This window comes from Dunckerocampus dactyliophorus, chromosome 9 (assembly GCF_027744805.1).
Source record: "Dunckerocampus dactyliophorus isolate RoL2022-P2 chromosome 9, RoL_Ddac_1.1, whole genome shotgun sequence".
NCBI classification, from domain to species: domain Eukaryota; kingdom Metazoa; phylum Chordata; class Actinopteri; order Syngnathiformes; family Syngnathidae; genus Dunckerocampus; species Dunckerocampus dactyliophorus.
In genome coordinates this window covers 17,519,435-17,541,701 of record NC_072827.1, presented here as the reverse complement: position 1 = coordinate 17,541,701, position 22,267 = coordinate 17,519,435, and the positions used below count along the sequence as shown (strand labels likewise).

General features: G+C 38.9%; 1 protein-coding gene across 12 annotated transcripts in view; it reads left to right on the top strand.

Annotated features, from left to right (window-relative positions):
• lrp1bb (low density lipoprotein receptor-related protein 1Bb) overlaps positions 1-22,267 on the top strand; it is a 339,637-nt gene that overhangs the window by 243,576 nt on the left and 73,794 nt on the right. For all 12 annotated transcript variants that reach the window (XM_054788302.1, XM_054788296.1, XM_054788300.1 and 9 more), the window contains 9 exons: positions 6,712-6,901; positions 10,115-10,319; positions 13,768-13,960; positions 15,236-15,361; positions 16,430-16,558; positions 16,712-16,831; positions 17,556-17,669; positions 17,889-18,038; positions 19,595-19,717. In XM_054788302.1, the coding sequence (XP_054644277.1) occupies positions 6,712-6,901; positions 10,115-10,319; positions 13,768-13,960; positions 15,236-15,361; positions 16,430-16,558; positions 16,712-16,831; positions 17,556-17,669; positions 17,889-18,038; positions 19,595-19,717 (1,350 nt within the window). The remainder of the gene's footprint in view (positions 1-6,711; positions 6,902-10,114; positions 10,320-13,767; positions 13,961-15,235; positions 15,362-16,429; positions 16,559-16,711; positions 16,832-17,555; positions 17,670-17,888; positions 18,039-19,594; positions 19,718-22,267) is intronic.

The following is a 22,267-nucleotide window of genomic DNA, read 5'->3' as shown; positions in this document are numbered from 1 at the left end:
ATTCATATTTTGACTAACAATAGACCATAGTCTACCACGAAACAGCAACCATTTATTAATTAATGAATTTCTGAAAAAAAACACAATATAGTGAGGGAGTGATAATCGAGCCGCGATGTTACGTGGGAAGACTGTACATCATTATTTGTTTTCATTCAAAGGGGTGTGGATGTGTTTCTGGTTGTTTAGCCTTGGCAAAGATACGCTCTGGGCATCATCCCAAACTATTGCCGACAATATATGGTATATTTAAGGTACGAAAATATTACAGACTTGAAGGTTTTTCAACGTTTTGTGCATCACTGTATGCGCATATAACCAAGTGTATATTATATTGGACGGCTTGACAGGACAGTTGTTGTATTTAATGATAGCTAGCCCTCTAGCCCTCTAGCCCTCTAACACAAACAAAGAGCATTAAGGAAGGAGTATTACAGATTAAGTCTCAAAATATTTACGATACAGGACCTTGATACATGATGATTAAGAAGATACATATGACTGATATTCTCGCCTGGTCAGTGCAGTGGCTCATCCTGCATGCCACACAGGTGGGGGTGCTGGTCTGCCAGTGGCAGCTTTTTTTCCCCAACAATGCTGTTAGTTTATTTAAAGGTAAAACTTCATTATAAGATATACTGTACACAGTTTGGGGTAGATGGTCGTGAGCAACGTCAAACCGGGTATTTCCAATAGCTTTCCTCAAAATCTCATTCCCATCTGGCAACACTGTTTCCAGTAGTCTTTCACAGAAATGCTACATCTCAATGGCAAACAATCTTGTTTTACTTGCTATCTGATGAAATGATGCTGAAAAATGAAATTACAATCAGTCTCACAATTTATTACCTGCCAACGATCTCAAAGTAAGAAGGTTAGGTCTTACATTAATACTCCAGGATTGAAATGTCTCAGTATGTGTTTTGGCATAATGGTCGGATTAGATGAGACAAATCCCGGCCTGCTCCTCTAAAGTCCAGTCAGTTCAGTGATGGCAAACACGACTCAAGTCAAAAGAGCAGTAAAAATCTTCTGCTCACCCTGTATTCTCCACAATTCTGCAACGTTTCCCCAGGGAGCAAAGCTCAGAATTGTCCAAATCGACACCTACAACCCCATCTCACACACACACACACACACACACACGCACAGGACATTGCTCCTCCTTCACATAACCGCAATATCAATCAATTTAATGCATGTTATCAGCTCCCATCAGAAGCTTTGCATCAGAATAAGTGCAAATACCAATGCTAATGATGCTTTATGCTTATACTGTACTGGATATAATCACCTCATCCACAGATAAACAATCCTGTAAAGATACAAATGCCTCTCATAATCAAGTATTGTTAAGTACTGACAATGTTAAAATCTCCCATACTACACGTGTATAATGTAATTAGTGCCCAAAAAATACAAATACAGTATTACTGTATGTGTCTAACTTGTTTATTGAAGTTATTATTTTTGCCCAGTATTTCTCCCAAGTTGCATACATCCAATTAAGATAAGGGTTTATTCCTATAGAGACTTAACATTCAACTTAATTGACATTTTTGATTTTCTTCCCCCTCTGGGTATAGTCCTGATAAAATCGTTAAAAACTTTTAACTATATTTTTTTATATTATATAAGCAAGAATTTCCATATTTCATCTGGAACTTCTGCCTGCATTCCACCATTAAGGGAAGGTGCAGATGTTAATCATCCATATTTCACTAATTAATCTCCATGTCCCCCAATAATTAATCCTTCACCTCACCAACAATTTGTGGCAAACTGTGCCAGATGGCTTTTGCTGCAAACTATTAATTAGTGATCAGCTGACTCTGTCTTAGAGGTTTTGGGTTTATGAGTTCTTTGGTGAAGATGGAAATGCAAAATCATCTGGTCCTCAACACTTGCGAAAGTAAGGAGCTAATACCGGGACAAGCACTAAGACTATTATCATTCTGGGGGAAGATATTGAGATAGTGGTGGAGCAGTGCAAGTACTTCAGAGTACACTTGAACAATGTAGAGCACCAACATGGATGCTGACAGAATTAATAAAGTTAAATTAATAAACAGAAGACTGTTGAAGCTGGAGTCGTTTGAGCCTGTGAAGGACAAAAGATTGCTAAGCAAACTGCTCTCCGTCATCGAAAATTCTTTGCATTCTCTCTGTAACACACTGCAGCAGCAGAGGAGCTCTTTCTACATAGACTCAATCATACAGCACATATTTCTTATGTGCAACCAGTTATGCATATGAATAAACAGTATGTACTATACCTAGTATTACTGATCATATGCTTCCAATCTATTTTTTTTGCAGAAAGTGTAAATGTTATGTGTGATCTAAATTTAGTTGCTTTATTTTTGTTTGTCATCAACATTGTAACATTTATAAAAGTGATGCCCACAGCAAGTCAGAAGATACACATTACAGAAGTAGCTAATCCCTTGGCCATTCTCATGTTCCTCATATGAAAGACATTGTGTTTTTGTAACCACAAATAAAAGTGTCAGGGCATGAAAGAAGTCGTCAGCGCTACGTGGATGAATGTGTTATCGTTGTTTTGTCCCTCAAGAGCCAAATAGATGGTTGATCATCTGTAAAAATTGACAGCCAAGGTTTCAATGGCTTTATGGAACATGTTTTAGAATCGTTCAGGAATAATTGTTGGGATTTGTTGAGTGTGGGGTGAAATAGCAAATTACCTTTGCTATAGCTTGAGTAGGCTACAAAGGACATTCCACCAGAGGATATATGCCCATCATGCTGGCTACAATAAGTAAACATGTCGTGCAGGGTAAAAGTATTAGACAAAGTTGTTGTTTGTAGGGGTGAGGATTTGCAAAAAGAAGAGTATTTTTTTTTTTGAGTAAGCAATTTATTGCAAACAACCATTAACCTGAAACAGGCTGTTCATCAGCCGATGAAATGTTTACGACCACAGCCTTCAAAAAACAAAATATTGGCAACATATGGATTCAAAGTCATTCAAAGTCGAAGGTATTCACACTGGCATGATCTCTTGACGGCAAAGGCACACATCTTTCACTCTTTGAACATGGTGGGATTGTTGACCTGCATAAGCATGGCCTCTTTGGTTGTCTGTCAAGACACAGGATGATCCTCGGCCAAAATAAAGGTTGTCACTGGTGTCGAGTGCAGTCCAATAACCTTGTCTCCTTCCACGCTACAAAATTGCCCGTTTGGAATTTGCACAAGAGCACCAAACATGGGACATTGAAATTTGGAAGAAAGTTTTATTCTCTGGCGAGAAAAATGTAGCCTTGACCGTTCTGATGGCTTCCAACAATACTGGCATGACAAGGAGATCCCACCTGAGTTGTTCTCCACACGGCAGAGTGGAGGGGGCGCCATCATGATGTATGGTGCTTTTTTCTTCAATGGAACAATGGAGCTTGAGGTTGTGCAGGGGTGTCAAACGGCAGTTGGCTATGTGGAGATATTGCAGGAGGCATCCCTCATGACTGAAGGCCCTTGTCTGTGTGGTAATGACTCCTAAGCTCAAACAGTGCAAAATGTAAATTTTTGCAATTTTTCAACTCGTTTGAAAATTTGTATCCTGAGTTTTTATTATTATTATTATTATTTTAAGATTTCAAGATTTCAAGAGTTTTATTGTCATATGCACAGTAAAACAGGTAGTTCTGCTATGCAATGAAATTCTTGTTCTGTTCATTCTCCCAAAAGAAACAAAGAAAAACACAAGAAAATGAATAAGAACAGAAGAAACATCAATACCAATAAATTAAGCAACAACAACAGAAGAGACTTTTCCAAAATGGGGACTTGGAACAGCCTTCAAAGCACCTTTCATGTTGTTGTAGACTTGGTACAGGATGCTATTTGCCCTCGTTGGAAAGCCTAAATGCTGATAACATTTGGGGAGAACGAGGCTCTGTGTCCACAAGACGCTGAAGTCCGATCTCCCTGGCAAGCGGCAAATGTCCCCAACCGGACCGCCGAGTCCAGTATATCCTCCATCCAGCCAGGCCTCCGCGAGCACACAGCACTCTCCGATCTCATGTAGAGCTGCAATCCTTGCTCGCAGCTCGTCCATCCTGTCTTCGAGAGAGCGGACGCTGGCCAGCAGCAGGCCCGGTAGCGGTGGCCCAGTCACTCCAGCTTTTAGTCTAGCACGCAGGCCGCCCCTCCTGCCTCGCCTCTGCCCCGGACGCTTTGCTCGCCGGGCATTCAGCTCACCAGGCCCGCAAGCTGCTGCGTCCTCCCGACGCAGAAGAAAGCCAGTCCGTGAGGCTGAACGAAAGCTCATGGTGAACCCAGCCAATGTTCAAAAGTTGTCTCTTAGGTTTCAATGCAACGCAGCACGTTGAATGTCCAACATGAACAACAAAATAGAAAAAAATAGAAAAAAAACAGGAGCGTGAAACAAAGACGTCTGCCACGGAGGGCGCCATCTTGTTTGTTGGAGTTGTTGGGGAAAAGCAATGAGAATGTGTGGGCTTATTAATGGCTCCCATTCCCAGAGCATTGGAGTCTTCCCCGGTGAACAAGAGGGTGATTTCTCTGCACCTTCGGGTCAGGGAATGAGCTCTGACTGTGATTTGTGCCGATGTAGCCAACAACAGTTCAGAGTGCCTGGACTTCTTGGATTGTCTCAGTGGGGAGAAGAGAGTGACATGAGAGTGTATTTTCACTCCTGTCTTATCCCAGTCCCACAGAAAAAAATTCTTGTCCCATCCCAATCCCGGGCCAGAGTAAAAAAATCCTGTCCCGTCCCACTCACAGTAAAATAACTCTGACTCCCATCCCGCTCCAATTCAAAGTGACACCTGCTCCTGTACCGCTCATATTTTTTTTTTCTTTTAGTCTTTTGGGCAATACATTGAATTTCCCACTCTTCATTTTAATATTTGTCCATTTGCAAGAAAACACTACCTAGAAACAAATTACAACACATTCATTTAATATGTACTTGCATGAAGTGTACAGGAGCCTTGCACTGTATGTTGCTATGCAGAAACAAAAGTGCGTACATTTTCTGAAGGAGTAATTGTTGCTGTGATTGCCAACAGGTGTACTTGACTAACACTCCATTGACTAACACTCCCTCCATTGCTGTTTGTTGAATTCCGGCGGAAAGCAGTGGCCCGGAAGCACGGTTGGCCTCTGGGTCATGTAGATCTTTTGACTTCCATTACTTTATGGGCTTATTGAAAACTATAAAATGGCTGCATCTGTCCTAGGTTTTTTGGGGGGGGGGTTTCATTTGTGTTCCTATTGGTTGGTTCTTGCTCCCATCTGCTCCTGGTAACCTTTTATCGCAATCATGCGATTAATGGTAATTCAGTGAACCTTGGGATGACCGAAAAAATGTCAGGCTATAGTGGTGTTTAACTCACACCAACAACTAGACGGCTGAAACTAGCGTGATGTTTAAGTTTCAGCAATATAGCTGTTGATTTGAGTTGCATTTGAAAATTTGGTAGTCCTCCTCCTTCACGATTCCATCCACATACAGTGTACCAATACCACACTGGAAGTATACCACCACCATACTTATTAGTTGGTACAGTGTTCTTAAGTTTGAAAGCCTCATCTTGAATCTTTCAAATATACTTCTTGTCATTACGGACATTGCTTCTCCCTTAGTCACATCTTTTGTCCAGAAAGCAGTTGGCTTATCCATGTGGGTATCTGCAAATTTTGAAGTGACCTTGACGAAGTGACCTTGACGAAGTGATGATAACTTAACTTGAACTCATGATCGTTGAATCTACAGTTGTTTAGAAATGGCTCCGAAAGACTTTTCTAAATTTGTATAATTCTATAATTCTCCTTCTTCAACCTTAACTGAGTTTCTGGTTGAAAGTATTTTTGTTTGCATAAAGTCCAATGGCAACTAGCTGTCCATCCAACATGATGAGACATATTAAGTACAATCATGAAGGAAAGTCATGAGCATCTGTTGCAAACAATGTCTATATTTCTTACTAGAGGGGCGCCAGGCAACTGTGTAGTTTTGTGCTATCCAATGGCACTACCCCCTAATAACCATGGGCGCAAAGGTGCTATTTTCTGTCTGTATGAAAAAATAGCTTGCGAAAACATTGGCTGAAGACTGAATGAGTGAAAGATGGAAGCAGGATGGCTCCAGCATTCACCAGTCATTATGGAATTCCTTGCTGAAGCGAAACACATTTGGTCTTGAAGCACGTTGACCAAAATGCCATATGCCTTTGGGCCATGTCCATGTTAATTCAAGCATAATGATGGTGCACAGTCTAAAATTAAGTCTCTAAATTAAGCATAGTGTATTTAGGTTGCCACATTAATATTTTCTTTCATATTTCAAATTACTGAAATCATGTGACATTTCTGACATGATAAAGAGCACACAACATTACATTACCAAAAGACACTGACAGGTTGTGTATACTTGTTGGAAGACACGCATTCAGCCTCTTTCCCAATGGAAGAATGTGTGTACTGTTTTGTACACTCATTAAGTCAGTGTGCATTTATTTAGTATACTACCAAACAGGTGAGGACAAAGGCTGACAAGCATTTGTTGCTACTCAGAAACGACTACATCTATCTAAAACTATCAGTGAAACGTATATACTGTGCTTTGTGCAGCTTTGGTGCTGATTGTTCATGCTGTCAGTACCCTATCTTGTTTCAGTACGTGTAGAGATAAAAGCTTAAAAAAAGATGTGTCTGTTGTTGCAGACGTGGGTTCAGTAGAGGGCCTGGCATACCACCGAGCCTGGGATACGTTGTACTGGACCAGCTCCACGACCTCCACCATCACCAGACAAACCATTGAACAGAGAGGAGTTGGTGTTCTTAGCCGGGAGGCGGTAGTTGCTCTTTCTGAGGAGGACCACCCACATGCTTTGGCCCTGGATGAGTGTCAAAGGTCAGTAGCTTCTTTCGTCCAACTCAAATTTAACTTCATGTTTCATCTGCTACAAACATTATACACAGTGCAAGACAATAACTGTGAGAGACACTAACATCCTTGCATCAAGCGATGAATAATCCAAATGGTACCACTATTTCTAGGTATTGTACATTACATACAAGTATTCTCTTGTTAAATAACAATGCTTTGTTTGTTGACAATACCCTTAAACCTTCATTTTAATTAATTTAAGTAGGCTTTCTGCTACTCACAAACAGTTAGGAATATTCAGCTTTCAGGGGAAATTTCAGGATGAACTTAAAATGCACTAGAACCTTTGCACGTGAACTTAATTTGACCTACTCTAAACTTTTGAACGCACATGTCGAACTGGTCAGTGTTTCAGTACTTTTTGCATAACTTCCTGTTCTCGAACGATGAGCTGAACAGCACATTTTTTTTCTACATGTTCATAGAAAGACTCTCTGTGGCAGCCTACTGATAACACAATGTGGCACGCTAAGCTCAGACTTGCAATGGACTGGGACTGTTATATTGTTAGGTGTTATTCCGAGATTTCATTCTGTCAAAATGGAAACAAATTATGAATGACTATTTTAAAGGAAAACTGTATTTTTGTATGGAATTTTACCCATCATCCACGATCCTTATGTGAGGCATGAACACGCATGTTTGTCTCGTCTCTGTGCGTTGTCAAGATATAAAACCAGCTAAAAAAATAGGCAGCTAATTAATGCACATAACGGGATACACCTATTCTGCCTACAAAGCCCGCTATTAAAACACCTCCGAAAACCTCCAACAATGTTTTATGATTTTATATACTGTACATGCTTTGACCATGTAGTAACAGGCACATCCATGATAACATGAAATACTTAGAGCATTTTGCCGCACTTTGGTCATTTTTAGCATTACTGGAACTTCCTTCCTGGGCGTATTGATTTCACAAAGCAACATAGAAATGAACGCTACACCTAGTGTTGACTTTTCCCAACTCAAAAACAAAAACACAGCGGCAGTGGCAGCAGCTCCAATATGTAGTGTTACCTTTCGGTAGTGGCCTGAGGCGTTGTCTGCGAGGCGCTGTGAGCAAGTGTGTGGTGAACAGGGTTGAGTCAGATATTTGTTTTAGGTGAGTATACGTTATGGATAATGCATTTTGCCGAGTGCGAGCATGAAATGAGTACATCTCGTCATTATCCGTAATCGTGATGAAGGAAAATCCTCATTGGGTTACTACTTACTGTATGTATTCACTCTTCACACTGTGAATGGCCAGTCACACACGGTGACCGCCCCTCCCGCCTCTCCCTATTTCACTGTATTTCGGTTTGTATGGTATTTAAAGTTAGTTGATAGACTTGTTTCGTTAAGTACACGGTACAAGACAGAATTGAAAATGGCTTGTGTCGCATTGGTCACTGCGTCCAGATGGGTTTTGTTTAGGTTTTCCTCAGCTCATCTTAAAGTTACTTGAAAAACGTGTTTTTAATGTACGCGATGCATTTGACAGAACAGAGGTGTAAGACACTGTAGGTGTCACGTTGTTTTTTTCATCTGTTTGCTTCTAATTTGGCTATATAATATACTGTATATATCGATATAAAGTCAGTTAGAAAACATTGCTCGTTGCGGTGCTTTTGAGAAAACTACAGTGAACAAGGCTGACAGATTATTTCCCTGTTTGCCATCACTGGAAGTTTGCATGAATCACCAACTTCACACAGATCATTAAAAAATTTATTAAATAATAAGGTCTTACAGATCACTTACACACATACACAATACACATGAAAAATAAACAATAAATATAGCAACATCTGATCAATCCATGTCAATTTCAGACTTAAAATAATGTTCAGATGTTCCTAGTACAGATATGGATACAGATAATTTACATGGGTGAACAGATACTGATACAAATAGTGGTCGTTTATCCCTAGTGATGAAGCTAGTCGCTAGCCGCTGTGGTGTCACTATGCCATTAAAGTAGTTCTTCGGCGTAACAATGTTAATAGCATTAATAATAACAATGCCGCTGTAGCTTGGTTAATATGCAGGTCACATTATGTAAATGGAGCATTGTTGGCAGTTACTGGAGGTTTTTTTCACAAGGCTTTATAGGATAGAATAGTTGTGTCCATTTACATGCATTCTTAGCTGCCTTTTTTTAGCTGCTTTTATATCTTTGGAATGCACACAAAAAAGAAGACGTGTGTTCATGTATCACATTGATTGTGGATGGTGGGCAAAATTCCAAAAAACTGCAATTTTCTATTACATTTTAACCAATTTTAATTGAACCAGGAAAATTATTAGTTGATACATGGACCACACACCTTTGTCAATACCCAGTTCTTTTTTTTTTTTTTTAATAATTGAATATGTATGTTGTATAATCATTGAACCCCGGAAAAAGAATGGTTCATATAAATCACTATGGTTTCAAAGTGTATATTATATCGGCATAATTATATAGATATTAATATTTTTAGAATGGTGTGATTTGTTAATATTCTTCTTATTTCAAAACCATTGATGCTTATCGGTATTATTCCTTTGGAAAGGAACTGCTCCTTATCTGTGATGAGCTCCTTCAGGGTGAAAAGGGAAGCAGATGATGTTACAAGATAATGTTTATATCTCACTGACACCCCCACATACTCCGACAGCTATTTAATTTTCACTGTAGTTAAAAAAAAAACTTCAGTTGAGGTGTATTTCTTGAATAGAATAAAAATGAATAGAATAAGCCTTTATTTGTTCCCCAATAGGAAAATTCAAGTTTCACAGAAGCAAAGTGAACAGTCGCTACATAATAACCAATATTAAAAAAAGAAATGGTGGAATTTCCAGGGGATGTGCAGCTTTTATGAAGAAATATTGAAACGCACTTGTCCACCTCCATCCATCCATCCATCCATCCATCCATCCATCCATCCATCCATCCATTTTCTATACCACTTCTCCTCTTTAGGGTGGCGGGAGCATGCTGGAGCCTATCCTCAGCTCAGTTTTTGGCTCGATTGGTTCATTCATTTGGTTTCATTCATGTTTTTCGGCAAATGACTTTGACATTAATGATGCAGCGAGGTGAATTACTATCATAGTTATTTTGATAGGTGTTTCTCGTTGCTAAATTGCTGACGACAACAAGCGGCCCACTAATTAAATTCTTGCTTTGTCTCTTCTCATACACTTTAGCCTGATGTTTTGGACCAACTGGAATGAACAGAGGCCCAGCATTATGAGATCTACGTTGGCAGGCAAGAACATGAGGATTATCATCAGCACGGACATCCTGACACCTAATGGACTGACAATTGATCACAAAGCAGAGAAGCTTTACTTTTCAGATAGAAGCCTTGGCAAGATTGAGAGATGTGATTTTGATGGATCTGGCAGATACGTGAGTATCAATATCAACATTATAGATGAATACATTCTATTATTGCTACGATTTAGAAGCTTGCAAATTTGTTTTACTTTCAGCACATTCACAGATGCAGGCACAAGTTTGTATGTGCAGTACATGCTTTTTGAACAGGATTTATATGTGCTACACTCAAGGTGTGAAGGATTAAAATACTCAATGTACTTTTTTTCCCCCATGAATTGGACGCGTAGCCCAGCACCTTGGACCCTCAATTAGCAATCCATATGTTGACTAAGCTGGGTCAGCTGGATAGCTTTCACCTTTAGGTCCCCACCTGCCCCCTGCAGCCGAATTCCGCTCATAAAGACTTTGCTATGAGACCACCCTGGGTGCAAATTCACCATTCCAATTAAAATGTGTAAATTACACAGAAGTGGCTGACTTAAGCACTTTACCAAATTACAACCATTGTATCTACATAGATGGCATTTTAAAGGTTAAAGCTTGTTGTCACTTCAGTATGGCAATGTAGCAGTTCCTTTAAAACTGATTGTCAAGCAGTTCTCAGAAGACTATCTACTCTTCTCTACTGCTACATTGAACAGAGTACTAGCTATGGCATGACTCCGCTGTACCTTTTTGATTCTAGTTTTCCTGTGTGGTCACCATGCATCAGTAATGTTCTCACTGACACATGGTGACCACACCTGCAATGGATTGCATGATAAGTCAGAATGTTTAGCTGGGGAAACCATAGTAGTGTAATCAAAAAAAGGAACTGGACTCTTCTTGTTGGTTGAAGACAAAAAGCTTCTTTAGTTCTAAATTACAGGTGTGGAGTTCCCCTCTTTATATGTCCCTGTGGGGTGTGCCCCTATTAGTGTAGTAGTAAGAGTTGCTCAGTTCAGTTTGGAATACAGCAATTCCCTCATTTATCGCGGTTAATTGGTTCCAGACCCAACCGTGCTAAGTGAATGTTTGATAAGTAGGAGTCCTTCTTCCCGCAAAGTAGGACTACCTATTTATAAATGAACTATGTATCTGTGTACATTCTAAATGTGTTTTTTTTTTAACATTAGAGCCATCTCAACATGAAATAACACCCCTATAGTCACCTTTGCACTTGTATTACCCAATATAGTAGACATCGTGAGAGTAAATAAGCCGCTAAAGACATAAACAAAACTCAGCACATCAAAGCTAACTTTAGCTTGAAGCTAGCTAGCAGCTCATTTGCACCAGGGGTTATGTGAAAAACGTTACGTTTAGTATAAAATGTATCACAAGTCAATTGCTGAATAACATTATATACATAAGATATGTTAACAGGGCTTGATGTAACTTGCCTTTGAATGAGCATCGCCGTGGTGAGCCTTCAGGCGCCACTTCAAATTTGATACTTTTTAGCTTTTGACAGACATTACATGCACATCTGCAGAAATGTCATGCATTTTGAACGTCTGACAAACCACCCACTACCATTTCCTTCCAGTCCCGTCTCATCAACGAAAACTCGCACACGTCTTGTCATGTTTTAGTCATCAAACAGCCATGTTTAGCTCGTCACCGTCACGTTATCATCATGAAAAAAAGGGGCGTCAACAAAATCATTTTATCATCATCATTGTTGATGAAAATAACACTGTTTTTAAGGTTCCCAAAATAGCCAACCCATTGTGTCGCTTCGATACCGTTCACAGTAGTAGGTTATTGTACACTTGCCAGGATGCTACTCACAAGTGTAGCCAGGAGGTTGCATATAAACAAACACATACAGTACATTAAACTAAACCCTTTTGGTGGGGGATCACAGGAGAGCTGGGGCCGATCCCAGCTGACTTTGGGCTAGAGGCTGGGTCCACCTTGGACTGATTGCCAGTCAGTCACAGAAGAAGACAAATGTTCCATATAATAACAGCAAAAGATATTAACTATTTTCACATTTGGCCAAACCATACAAGGCATATGTTGTCGGCTGTAATGCTTCCCGAATCTAATTTCCTAGCAGTATGTTAGCCCATCTGGTGTGCTATCATTCGCGCTCTGTCACTGTCTCGCACTCGTCCCATGGCCAGTTGTTGCATCTGCATGCTGGGCTTCTTTAATCGACACCTGTCCTAATCATCCCAGTATGGCACAGGGCTAATGTGACGCTGCTTACAAGCGTGTTCCACTGATGGCAGCAACTACAGAGCTGCTGGAGGCTCTGATCCTCCCACACAAGCTTGGAGAGTCCCAAAAGGAGGAAGCTGATGGATTCCTTCCTTCCTTCCATTGACAGTGCAATTTGCCCCCCCCCCGCAACATCTGGGTTCAGCGGTTGTGCAGGGTGATGTGTTGATTAATGCAAGGAAACATTATTATCCACATTAATTCCTTGGCACGAACTGTCTGCGATTTGTTTGTGGATGAATGTGCAAAACCGGACAACAGTAAATGTGTGTATTTATTATTGAGTTGCACACCTATGATGTACACCTGCAAGCAAAAATGATGCCTTAGTCCGGTGATTCTCAACTGGTGTGTCCTGTTTTTAGTGGGTTGCTTGTCTTAATCTTGCACTTTTATTCTGAAGGTGATTTTTTTTTTTTTTTACACAGCAGGGTGTCGTTCATTATACCCCTATCGGTGGCGACAGCGCTTCACAATGCTATTTAATACCGGCTGTTATAGAAGAAGACCAGCAACATTTGTTAGAAGTCATTAAGATGTTAAAGGTGCCAGACCTGTATCTTGTTGAGCCTTGCACAGTGTTTGCAGTATACAGTATTTTATGCTTATTGTATATCAGCTGTTTAAGTGAATCTTAGTTTTCAATTTAATTGTCATATTTGGAAGTGTTTGAAATCGCCATGTGAAATCGCTGATGGTAATCTCTAGCACAGGGGTCACCAACGTGGTGCCCGCAGGCACCAGGTAGCCCCCCCACGACCACATGAGGTGCCCGCAAGCCTGCTTTTCATTCAGGTTTTCAGTTAATAACGAAAGAACAGTAGAAATAAATGCATTCTGAAATACAAAATGTGAGTTGTGGACACCAGCATTTTGTTAATGTTCTGGTAAAACAAACATATTCGCTTTGTTTGGGTTTAAAATAAGCTCTGAAAATAAATGTTACAAAAATGAATAGCTCTTGGCCATTTTCATTTTGTAAAAGCAGCTCTCACAAGGAAAAACATCGGTGACCTCTGCTCTAGCATATATATGGGATTTTTTTGTGTAAATTAGCATCGAGCTAGCACATTTGTTTAAGTGCCTTTTGTTTATGTGGAATGTCACTTGTTTCATGCTGGCACACTATTATTTTGCAATACCTCAAATTCAGACTGCATTTTCAAAGGGATGATGGTCAAGCCAAACCAGTTGAGAACCACTGCTTTACTACTACGTATTTCTTCTTGTTGACATGAAATGCAATTGTAATACATATTCATAAAGCTTGATGTAAGTGTTAATATAAGTGCTTGACTACAACTTTCAGGTCATTGTCAAGTCAGGCCAAGGGAATTTCTATGGACTGGCCATCTATGCAGATTTCATCTTCTGGTCAGACTGGGCCCGCAGGTCAGTACTACGGTCCAACAAATATACCGGTGGTGACATGAAGGTACTCCGAGCAGACATACCCCATCAGCCCATGGGAATCATTGCTGTTGCCAAGGATACCAACAACTGTAAGTATTTAAACACCTCACGATACAATATTTATGTTAAATAAAATATACGTATACTTGCACGGGTATAGTTTGATAACACAATATGGTAATAATGCATCAATTAAGAAAAATAAGCACCCAACTTAAATTAGGAACATACTAACGCTCAGTAATAATAGTATCCATATTTTCCACATTTAATGATCAGGTGATCATTTGATGTAGGATAAAGGGAAAGTGCGGTTATTAGTGTCTCACACTCCCTGTCCATAGAAATACCCACGTTATGACCTGTAAGATTTCATAGTCAGTTTTCAATTTTTAATCATTATACGGGTAACTCCTATTGGCATTATTTTATTTTGGAATATCCTGGCAATAGATAAAGAAACCCACAGTGAGTTTACTTGTCGAGCAGACCAGATTGAGTGATATCTTTTCTCATGAATAAAATATACATAGCTGGAGGGTAACCATCCAGTCTACATGCATCTTTGTAAATTCTTGCAATCGATACGGCTTACCTTAATAACAATAATATGAATTATAGGATCTATACAGTTCTTCACACGGCTATTTATAAAAGCATAAATGCCATAAAAATAACAGTAATACTCATTCATCACTGATGGATGCAGTAAGTATTGTTTTACTACTGATCATTTAGCAATAATTGTATTATACATACTACTAGCTGGAAAATAAATATATATCAAATACATATATATATATATATATATATATATATATATTTTTTTTTTGTTGTTGTTGTTTTTTGTTTTTTTTGCTTGTTCTATACACTGATGGGGAATGAGATTGGGAGCTTGGTGAATTTGGTTACCAGCAACCTGCTTGTTGGACTGGCTGGCTTGTGATGTTAATTTTGCCTATTCAGCCTCCCAGATATGTTCTTAATGTTATCGTTTAGCTAACATCTATTCAGCCTTTTCTGTGTGCTATTGTATAGTCAGATAACTTGCCTTTACAGCTTAAATTGCTGTTGTTCGTATTGCATTTTGTGTTTTAGTATTGAAATTTATAAATACACGTGAGTTATGGTTCAGTGTCACTTATATATGTTTTTTTCATCTTCAAGACACATTTTTCAAATGATGTAGTGTTCTGGAGCGATTTATAGTCCGGAAAATACGGTATTGTTTATGGAATATCGTTTTGTAATAGCACTGCTGATTGAAAAAGCATGTGACTTTCAGTGAGCTGAGTGACTGATCATGTTGAAAAGTGGATGATTCTACCTCTGATGCTTACAACACTGCTTTGATTATTTTGAAGGTGAGCTGTCACCATGCCGACATATGAATGGAGGCTGTGGTGACCTCTGTATTCTGACCGCCCAAGGGAGGGTAAATTGCACTTGCCGTGGAGAACGCATCCTTTTGGATGACAACAGATGTGTGTGTAAGTTAGACTCACTTACGCAGAGGCCACAACTGCTAACCCGTAAAGTATTTGTACAAACAGATATTGATTTGAATTAGACTTTTTATGATTCAGGTGCTTTGAAGTAAAGCGTTGATGCATGACTTAACCCCTCGCCACATTGCGGTTCGAATTTCGTTTTTTTTGCTCTATCATAGTTTTTCAAGAATATATTAATAAATCATGCTGTCTTGTGTTTGAATACAATCTATTGTTAGTCAAAAATATGTATACTTAAGCCAATTTTAGCTGGGTTTTTTTTTTGCTTAAATTAAGCATTTTTGAGTGTAAAAATGGCTAAATGAACTAAAATGCAAATGTAAGGCATTTAGAAGATCCATTCAAAGATGGGATATGTAGTATCTCGCACTAGTCACGAGATGGCAGTAATGTTACTGTAATGTTTTTTGAGACACACTAGCACCAGACTTAATTGCCGGAACAGCTGGCTTGTATTGCAGGTTAGGGTTATCTCAAAGCGGGCACAATATCCTTAGCACGGGTTGTTGTTGCGGCTCAGCTCAGGTCCCCACTGGAACACATTTATAGCAACACACATGAGCATGAGTACTATTTTTGTCTTAAATGGCTTATTTTCTCTTATTATATATACTGTATTGGGTAATATGAGTGTTAAGGTGACTATAGGGGTGTTATTTCATGTCTACAGGGCTCTAATAATGTTAAAAACATATTTAGAAGGTCATAAACAGGTTTCTATACTCTAACTACAAACATTTACAAATTTACCCATTTACAAATAAGGAATCCTATTTCGCAGAAATTCAATCATCACAGTCGGTGACTAGAACCAGTTAACCGCAATAAATGAGGGATTTTTATATTTCATAATTTTAATGATAAATTTATAAATAATATTAAGAGTAACCAAAACAAACACCTTATTTTGATCATATGTCATTGTTTTTTTTTTCCATTGTATATTAGTATAAGTGTAAATTTTAAAATTAAAATTGTTCTCATACATATCCTGTTTACAGTGACATACGTATGTGTACGTATGTCTGGTCTTTTTGTTTCCTGCAGCAAAAAATTCATCTTGCAACATCCACAGTGAGTTTGAGTGTGGAAATGGAGAGTGTATTCGATACGAGCTCACCTGTGATGGGATCGCACATTGCAAAGATAAATCAGATGAAAAGATGCAATACTGTGGTAAGAAATATGACAGTAACTATGCAATCTTACCACACAGGAACATCATGTGAAAAACTGTTGTTTGCCGCACAAATTCTGCATGACTCCGTTTCTGTGTGCAGACATATACCCACAATGTGATTGTTTACTTTTGTATTATAATGTGTCCAGACAACAGGAACTGCCGAAAGGGTTTCAGGCCCTGCTACAACCAACGATGTGTGGCAAACAGTCATTTCTGTGACGGGATCGACGACTGTGGGGATAACTCTGATGAAGCTTTCTGTGGCAGTGAGTCAAGGCCGTTTGATATCATGTTTAACAGTCCTGCCTGTGAGGGCGAGAACCAGACACATGAATACTTATATTAATACGACCCACAACCCGACATGCTGCACAACCCTCACAACCCTCCATAAAAAGCTTCTATTGGAAGGACAATTATTTGGAATACTTAATGTTCAGACCCATTTATAGATGTGCTGAAATAATCAGGGTAGCACTATTTTGTTTATTTTAGCACTGTTGCAGTAGAACAATTACCAAGCATCTAACACACTGGTAAGTAGTGAAGAGCCCACCAGCACAGTGGCCTTCTCGTAACAGATCTACAATATCAAATCAGCAGTGTGAATATTCAGAAAGCTTAGTGAGACATTCCAGCTTGACTAACCCATAGAAATATTTTTCCAGCATTGTTGTTTCTTCCTCCCTGGCAAAGTTTTGAATATGAAAAGTTACTTGTGTGACTTGTATTCACATGGAAAGAATAAGAGAGACTAAAAGAGACCATGTTTTATTTTATTCTAAAACAGCGAGTGATGACATTCAGATTTACAGTATTTTAGCAATGTCACCTGGCTGCCTGATGACATCGCATCCCACCATCCCACACACAGAGCTTAAAGAAGCAGCTTGTACCCAAGAGATGATTTTTACCACAAAGCATTGTTCTGAGGCGTGCCTATGATGCTATCTCTGTTAATGTTGTGAAATGCTAATTTGCTCTTCCTAGATGTCACATGTGGCTCGTCAGAATTACCGTGCAAGGATGGGAGCTGTGTACCCAGCTCAGCCTGGTGTAACCAGGTCATTGACTGTGCTGATGCTTCGGATGAAAAAAACTGCAGTAAGTCCTCTAGGCAGTGCTCTGCATGGCAGTTAAAAAGGAAATGTAAAGTCAAGCTCTACCTCAAGCTGTAGAATTGTGCTCTCAGTTGGACCCAGTAACTTAAATCTGTGCTTTTCACTCAGATCACAGAGACTGGCCACCTACACACCTCCACAAACTATAGCTTGTCCTTCACATCCACAGTGAAAGACAATTATTTTTATGTTTTGTATTCAGACCACACCGACTGCGCTCACTTTTACAAGTTGGGAGTGAAAGAGAAAAAATTCATCAGGTGCAACTCGACTTCACTGTGCATCCACCCCTCGTGGATCTGCGATGGTGCCAACGATTGTGGAGATTATGCTGATGAGGCCAACTGTCAGGGTGAGGAACTGGAAACAAAGGAATGTTTTGCATGTGCATCACTGGATTTTGTTGCTTCAGTTAAAAAAAAAAAAAAGACCCGTTTTCAGACTGATCACAACATGTTACAACGCAATGAGAACTTGTAAGTTATTTTCATTAATACTAGAAATGCTCAATATGGGCTTTCTTAAAAATATCCGATATACCCATACAGATGATATCAAGCGATACCGATCCAATGTATTATGTATGATGTAATGAATAAACTCATTATGCTTCTTATACTGTGATGCCACTGGATGCATTTCACAAATAAACACAGCAAAATCCGAAAAACACAGAAGGACTTTGGTGAGCCTCATTAATATGTTCCAGAAGGTCAAACCAAAACATACTCCGACCAAATACATTTTTTGTTTTACAATTATAGATTTACGTGCAGAAAACACTTCAAAATGCATAGAAATGGCCAAAGAAAAAGATAAATGAACATTTAATGTTACTTTTAGCTGGATTGAAGACGTGATGGTTGATAAAGACGGCAATGTGACAGCAAGAGCTACTCGGACACCAGCTTTCTATTTTGCTGTGACTTATTCAATAATGTTTCTCACCTTCTTTATGACAATGCTGTCTTTGGCTCCATAGTGGGTTATTTTGCAGCCGCAATCAAAAGAAAAACAGAGACTAGTGGGGTAACTGTGTTAGTTAGCAAAGAACTACATAGTCAACTGCCAATGACATCATAGGCAGGCGATGGCACTGATTTTTGGTTCCTGTTTCCATGTATTAGCAAACTAATAGGCTGCTAACAAGGACATTTTCTAATTAATACGGTGTATTAATTACACGACAACATGTGTGCCATATTGTACGCTAACGAGAAAATGTACGCAAACTATACATGTTTTTTTTAATGTAAACTGAAAAACTGAGGTTAACTGAGGTCACACCGTACAGCAATATGCAATAAAGGTTATAGAAAAGGTGTCATATGTATGTAAAAAAAAATTGGCTGAAAAAGTTTTCTAAAAATTATGACCAATAGTCAACTGAAAAATGTTTTCCTACTACCAGCAAGTAAAACTGGTTTGTTTTAAAACATTCACAAATAAAAATCTAGTCAAATATTGCTGGCAAAAATACAATTGTTACATACCGTACAACTGAAAAGCTGCACATTTCTATGTGGCACACATATCCACAGTAAAATGCAAAGTATGAAGCTCTGCAGGTAAAATAGCTGTGTGGGACTCCGAGTCTTTCTCCCTGAGGTGTGAAATTAGATTTGAAGTATTGAAAGAACATGCCTTACTTGCTTACTTTACGGTCATGGAAAATTGCATATTTACAACCCGAATGAGAAACACAGAAATACTGTGTTCCAGACAGCAGACAGCAGAATTGTTGCTACAGTATGTGGCGCATGACGCCATTGCACACCAATACCATTATCGGCAGAAAAAAGCTATTCTGATCTGAACCGAGATATCATTTGTATGGCACGATCTTTTAACCGATATTATCTGACATCCCTAATAAGTACTAATACTTGCTTTTGTTGTTCATGCCAGTTTCCCATGGGCAGAAGTGTGAGGAAGGCCACTTTTCATGTCCAAGTGGTAACTGCATCTCCAGTGTGTGGCTTTGTGATGGCCAAAAAGACTGTGAAGATGGAGCAGATGAATTCCAGTGCGGTAAAATAACATTCAACTCTCTAAAGGAACTAATGTTTTGCTCTCCAAGGTGATTGTGTGCTGTACGTAAGACGACTTGAGGACGGAATTTTGATCTTCTATCAAAAAGACCCATTTTGTTGTGGTGTTTCGTTCAATTACCCAGATCCAGCCGTGCAAAACAAACATTACATACAATATGCAGTATAATTAGGAGAGAAAGAGCGATACACAGTGATTGTTTATATAGCCATAAGGCAATTTCCAGTCACTTGTTTTGCTCGCTTATATTTGTTATTTCTCTTGTGACTCCTCTTGTTTGAAAGTCAAAATCAAATCCCAATCTCCAGTGGAAGCCGTTCTCTGACAATTATTACAAACAGCACTTTAATTGTAACAGTTAATTAATGAGCCATCAGTCACTAAATTGCTTACTGTAAAAATGGAAATGTGTTAGCATTGGAACATGATGATTATGTGTTATTATTCCACACCTCATCTTCCCTTGCTAAAACATCAAGAGCATACTAAATCTATACAGTACGGTCAGTATCATCCTGCTAATAAACACTTTTTTGCTCTTCCCAGTTAAACACAACAGTTATGATTGCCTTTTGATGTAGATATACCCATATTTGTCCATAACTACCGTGGGAGGCATCTTTGATATTATTCATCGTCTTGCACAAATCATGTTTGTGATAAAAGTCAAATTGATGGAGGTGGTGTTCCGTTGGACCGAGGGCTTTGCAGTCAGATCCAGAGAAATTGCTGTACAATATTCAAATGCAGCTCAGCAGTATGCTCTTGATGGCACATCAATAGAAGTCCTCCAGGATCCTAGGACAAATGTGCTCTAATAATGGTAAAAAACGTAGTTAGGTATTCTACGCTCTAACTACGCAAATTCCATTTATAAATCACGAATCCTACTTCATGGAAATTCACTTAACAAAGTAGGGTCTGGAAGAAACTAACAGTGATAAAAGAGGGATTACTGTACTTTTAATCTGAGCAATTATCAGAATTTACGCCAAAGTGATTTTTACCAAACCTTAAACTGCAATACATGATGGGAAGTATAGCTTTTTCCAGCTGGACTTAAGACTCGATTGAATTGTAACCATATTTTCCTGTCATAACAGCACAAAACGGGTCAATTGCAACATTTCAGTGCATTAAAGTTTACTGACAAGTACACCTATTACTGCTACAGATTTGACTGAACAACTTTTTTTGTGATTATCTATACCCAAAATGTCTCCATTGTTTCCACTAACCGAAATCAATAATTATGCTAGCATATTTTTTAAGAGTCATGAACACTTTTGACATGCCATAAAACCAATTTTATCATGTACATTTCATTTTCCTATCTTTGGAACAAGAACAGCCTCTGGCATTTGAAAAGGAAATGACACACAATCCATGCAGTCCTCAAGTATTGTTCATTACATATTCAGGAATGCATGAACTGAAATCATAATAATGGAAGGATACTATCTTTATGATTTATGCTGTGGAGCCTCAAGTTGAAGTCATTGTTAATTGTCTCCATCCACACCAAATACACGAGCTTGTTTTTAAGTCAATAAACAAAATAAACTAAAGTTTTCTTTGGAGGCGCACGTCACGCTAAACAAGAGGGTTTGCGGGGGGAAGAGCGAGCCCCTGTAGCGCACGCTGATGCCTCGACACAGGAACAACAAGCAAGCTTCACCTGCTGGTAGTTGGTAGTAATTCCAATCATTTTCAGGTTTTTTTTTTAGAAGTTTTCAAATTGGAAAATAATCCGAGGGCCGTCTTAATCAAAGGCAAAGGCTGTATCCAACCCACGGGCTGTCAAATTAGAGAAGATAACTATAAATAAAGTCTGACCATGTCTTCGGCTTTGATGCTATTTTATTAGGATACTGCAAATGTCTTCTTTGCCTTTCCTGTATAAGAAACACCTTTGTTCACATGCCAGTGCTGAAACAAAGGAATGCAGTTCAGTAGTAGCATTTAATTGTCTTTGAGTTATCTGATATGTTGTGTCAATTGTCCACAAATGTTGTAAGAGGAGTGTATAACCCATGAGCAGTATTTGCATTCCCTCATCTCAGAGCTTCATTCTGTGCATACAAAAAACAATGACATTTCATGCTTCATATTTGCCTTATCAGAATAAATATGAATTATGCCACAGTTTGTGCTGAATAGGATTTCAGGGCACTATTCTCATTCGTCTTTGTTAATTATCATATAAAAAGCTCCAGACACTGATAATCTGACTGAAATCGGTTTGAGGAAAATTTCATTGCATTTCAAATAATTTCTAATACCACCTCGTCTTCGATAAAATAACCATTTGTCACTTCACCGTGGATCATGTGCTTTGCTTCTGCCGCGCTGTTGCATATGAGACATGAAATAATTTCTTTGATACAGGTAATGTGCAGCAGACCTGCTATTTTGTAATACACTTGAAGTGTCTGAAGTGCAAATTTAGCATCGCGTACAGAAAGTCTGAATAATCATGGTTTCCAGATTTAGCCATTTAACATTCATCTGAGTGTTATCTTACATCTT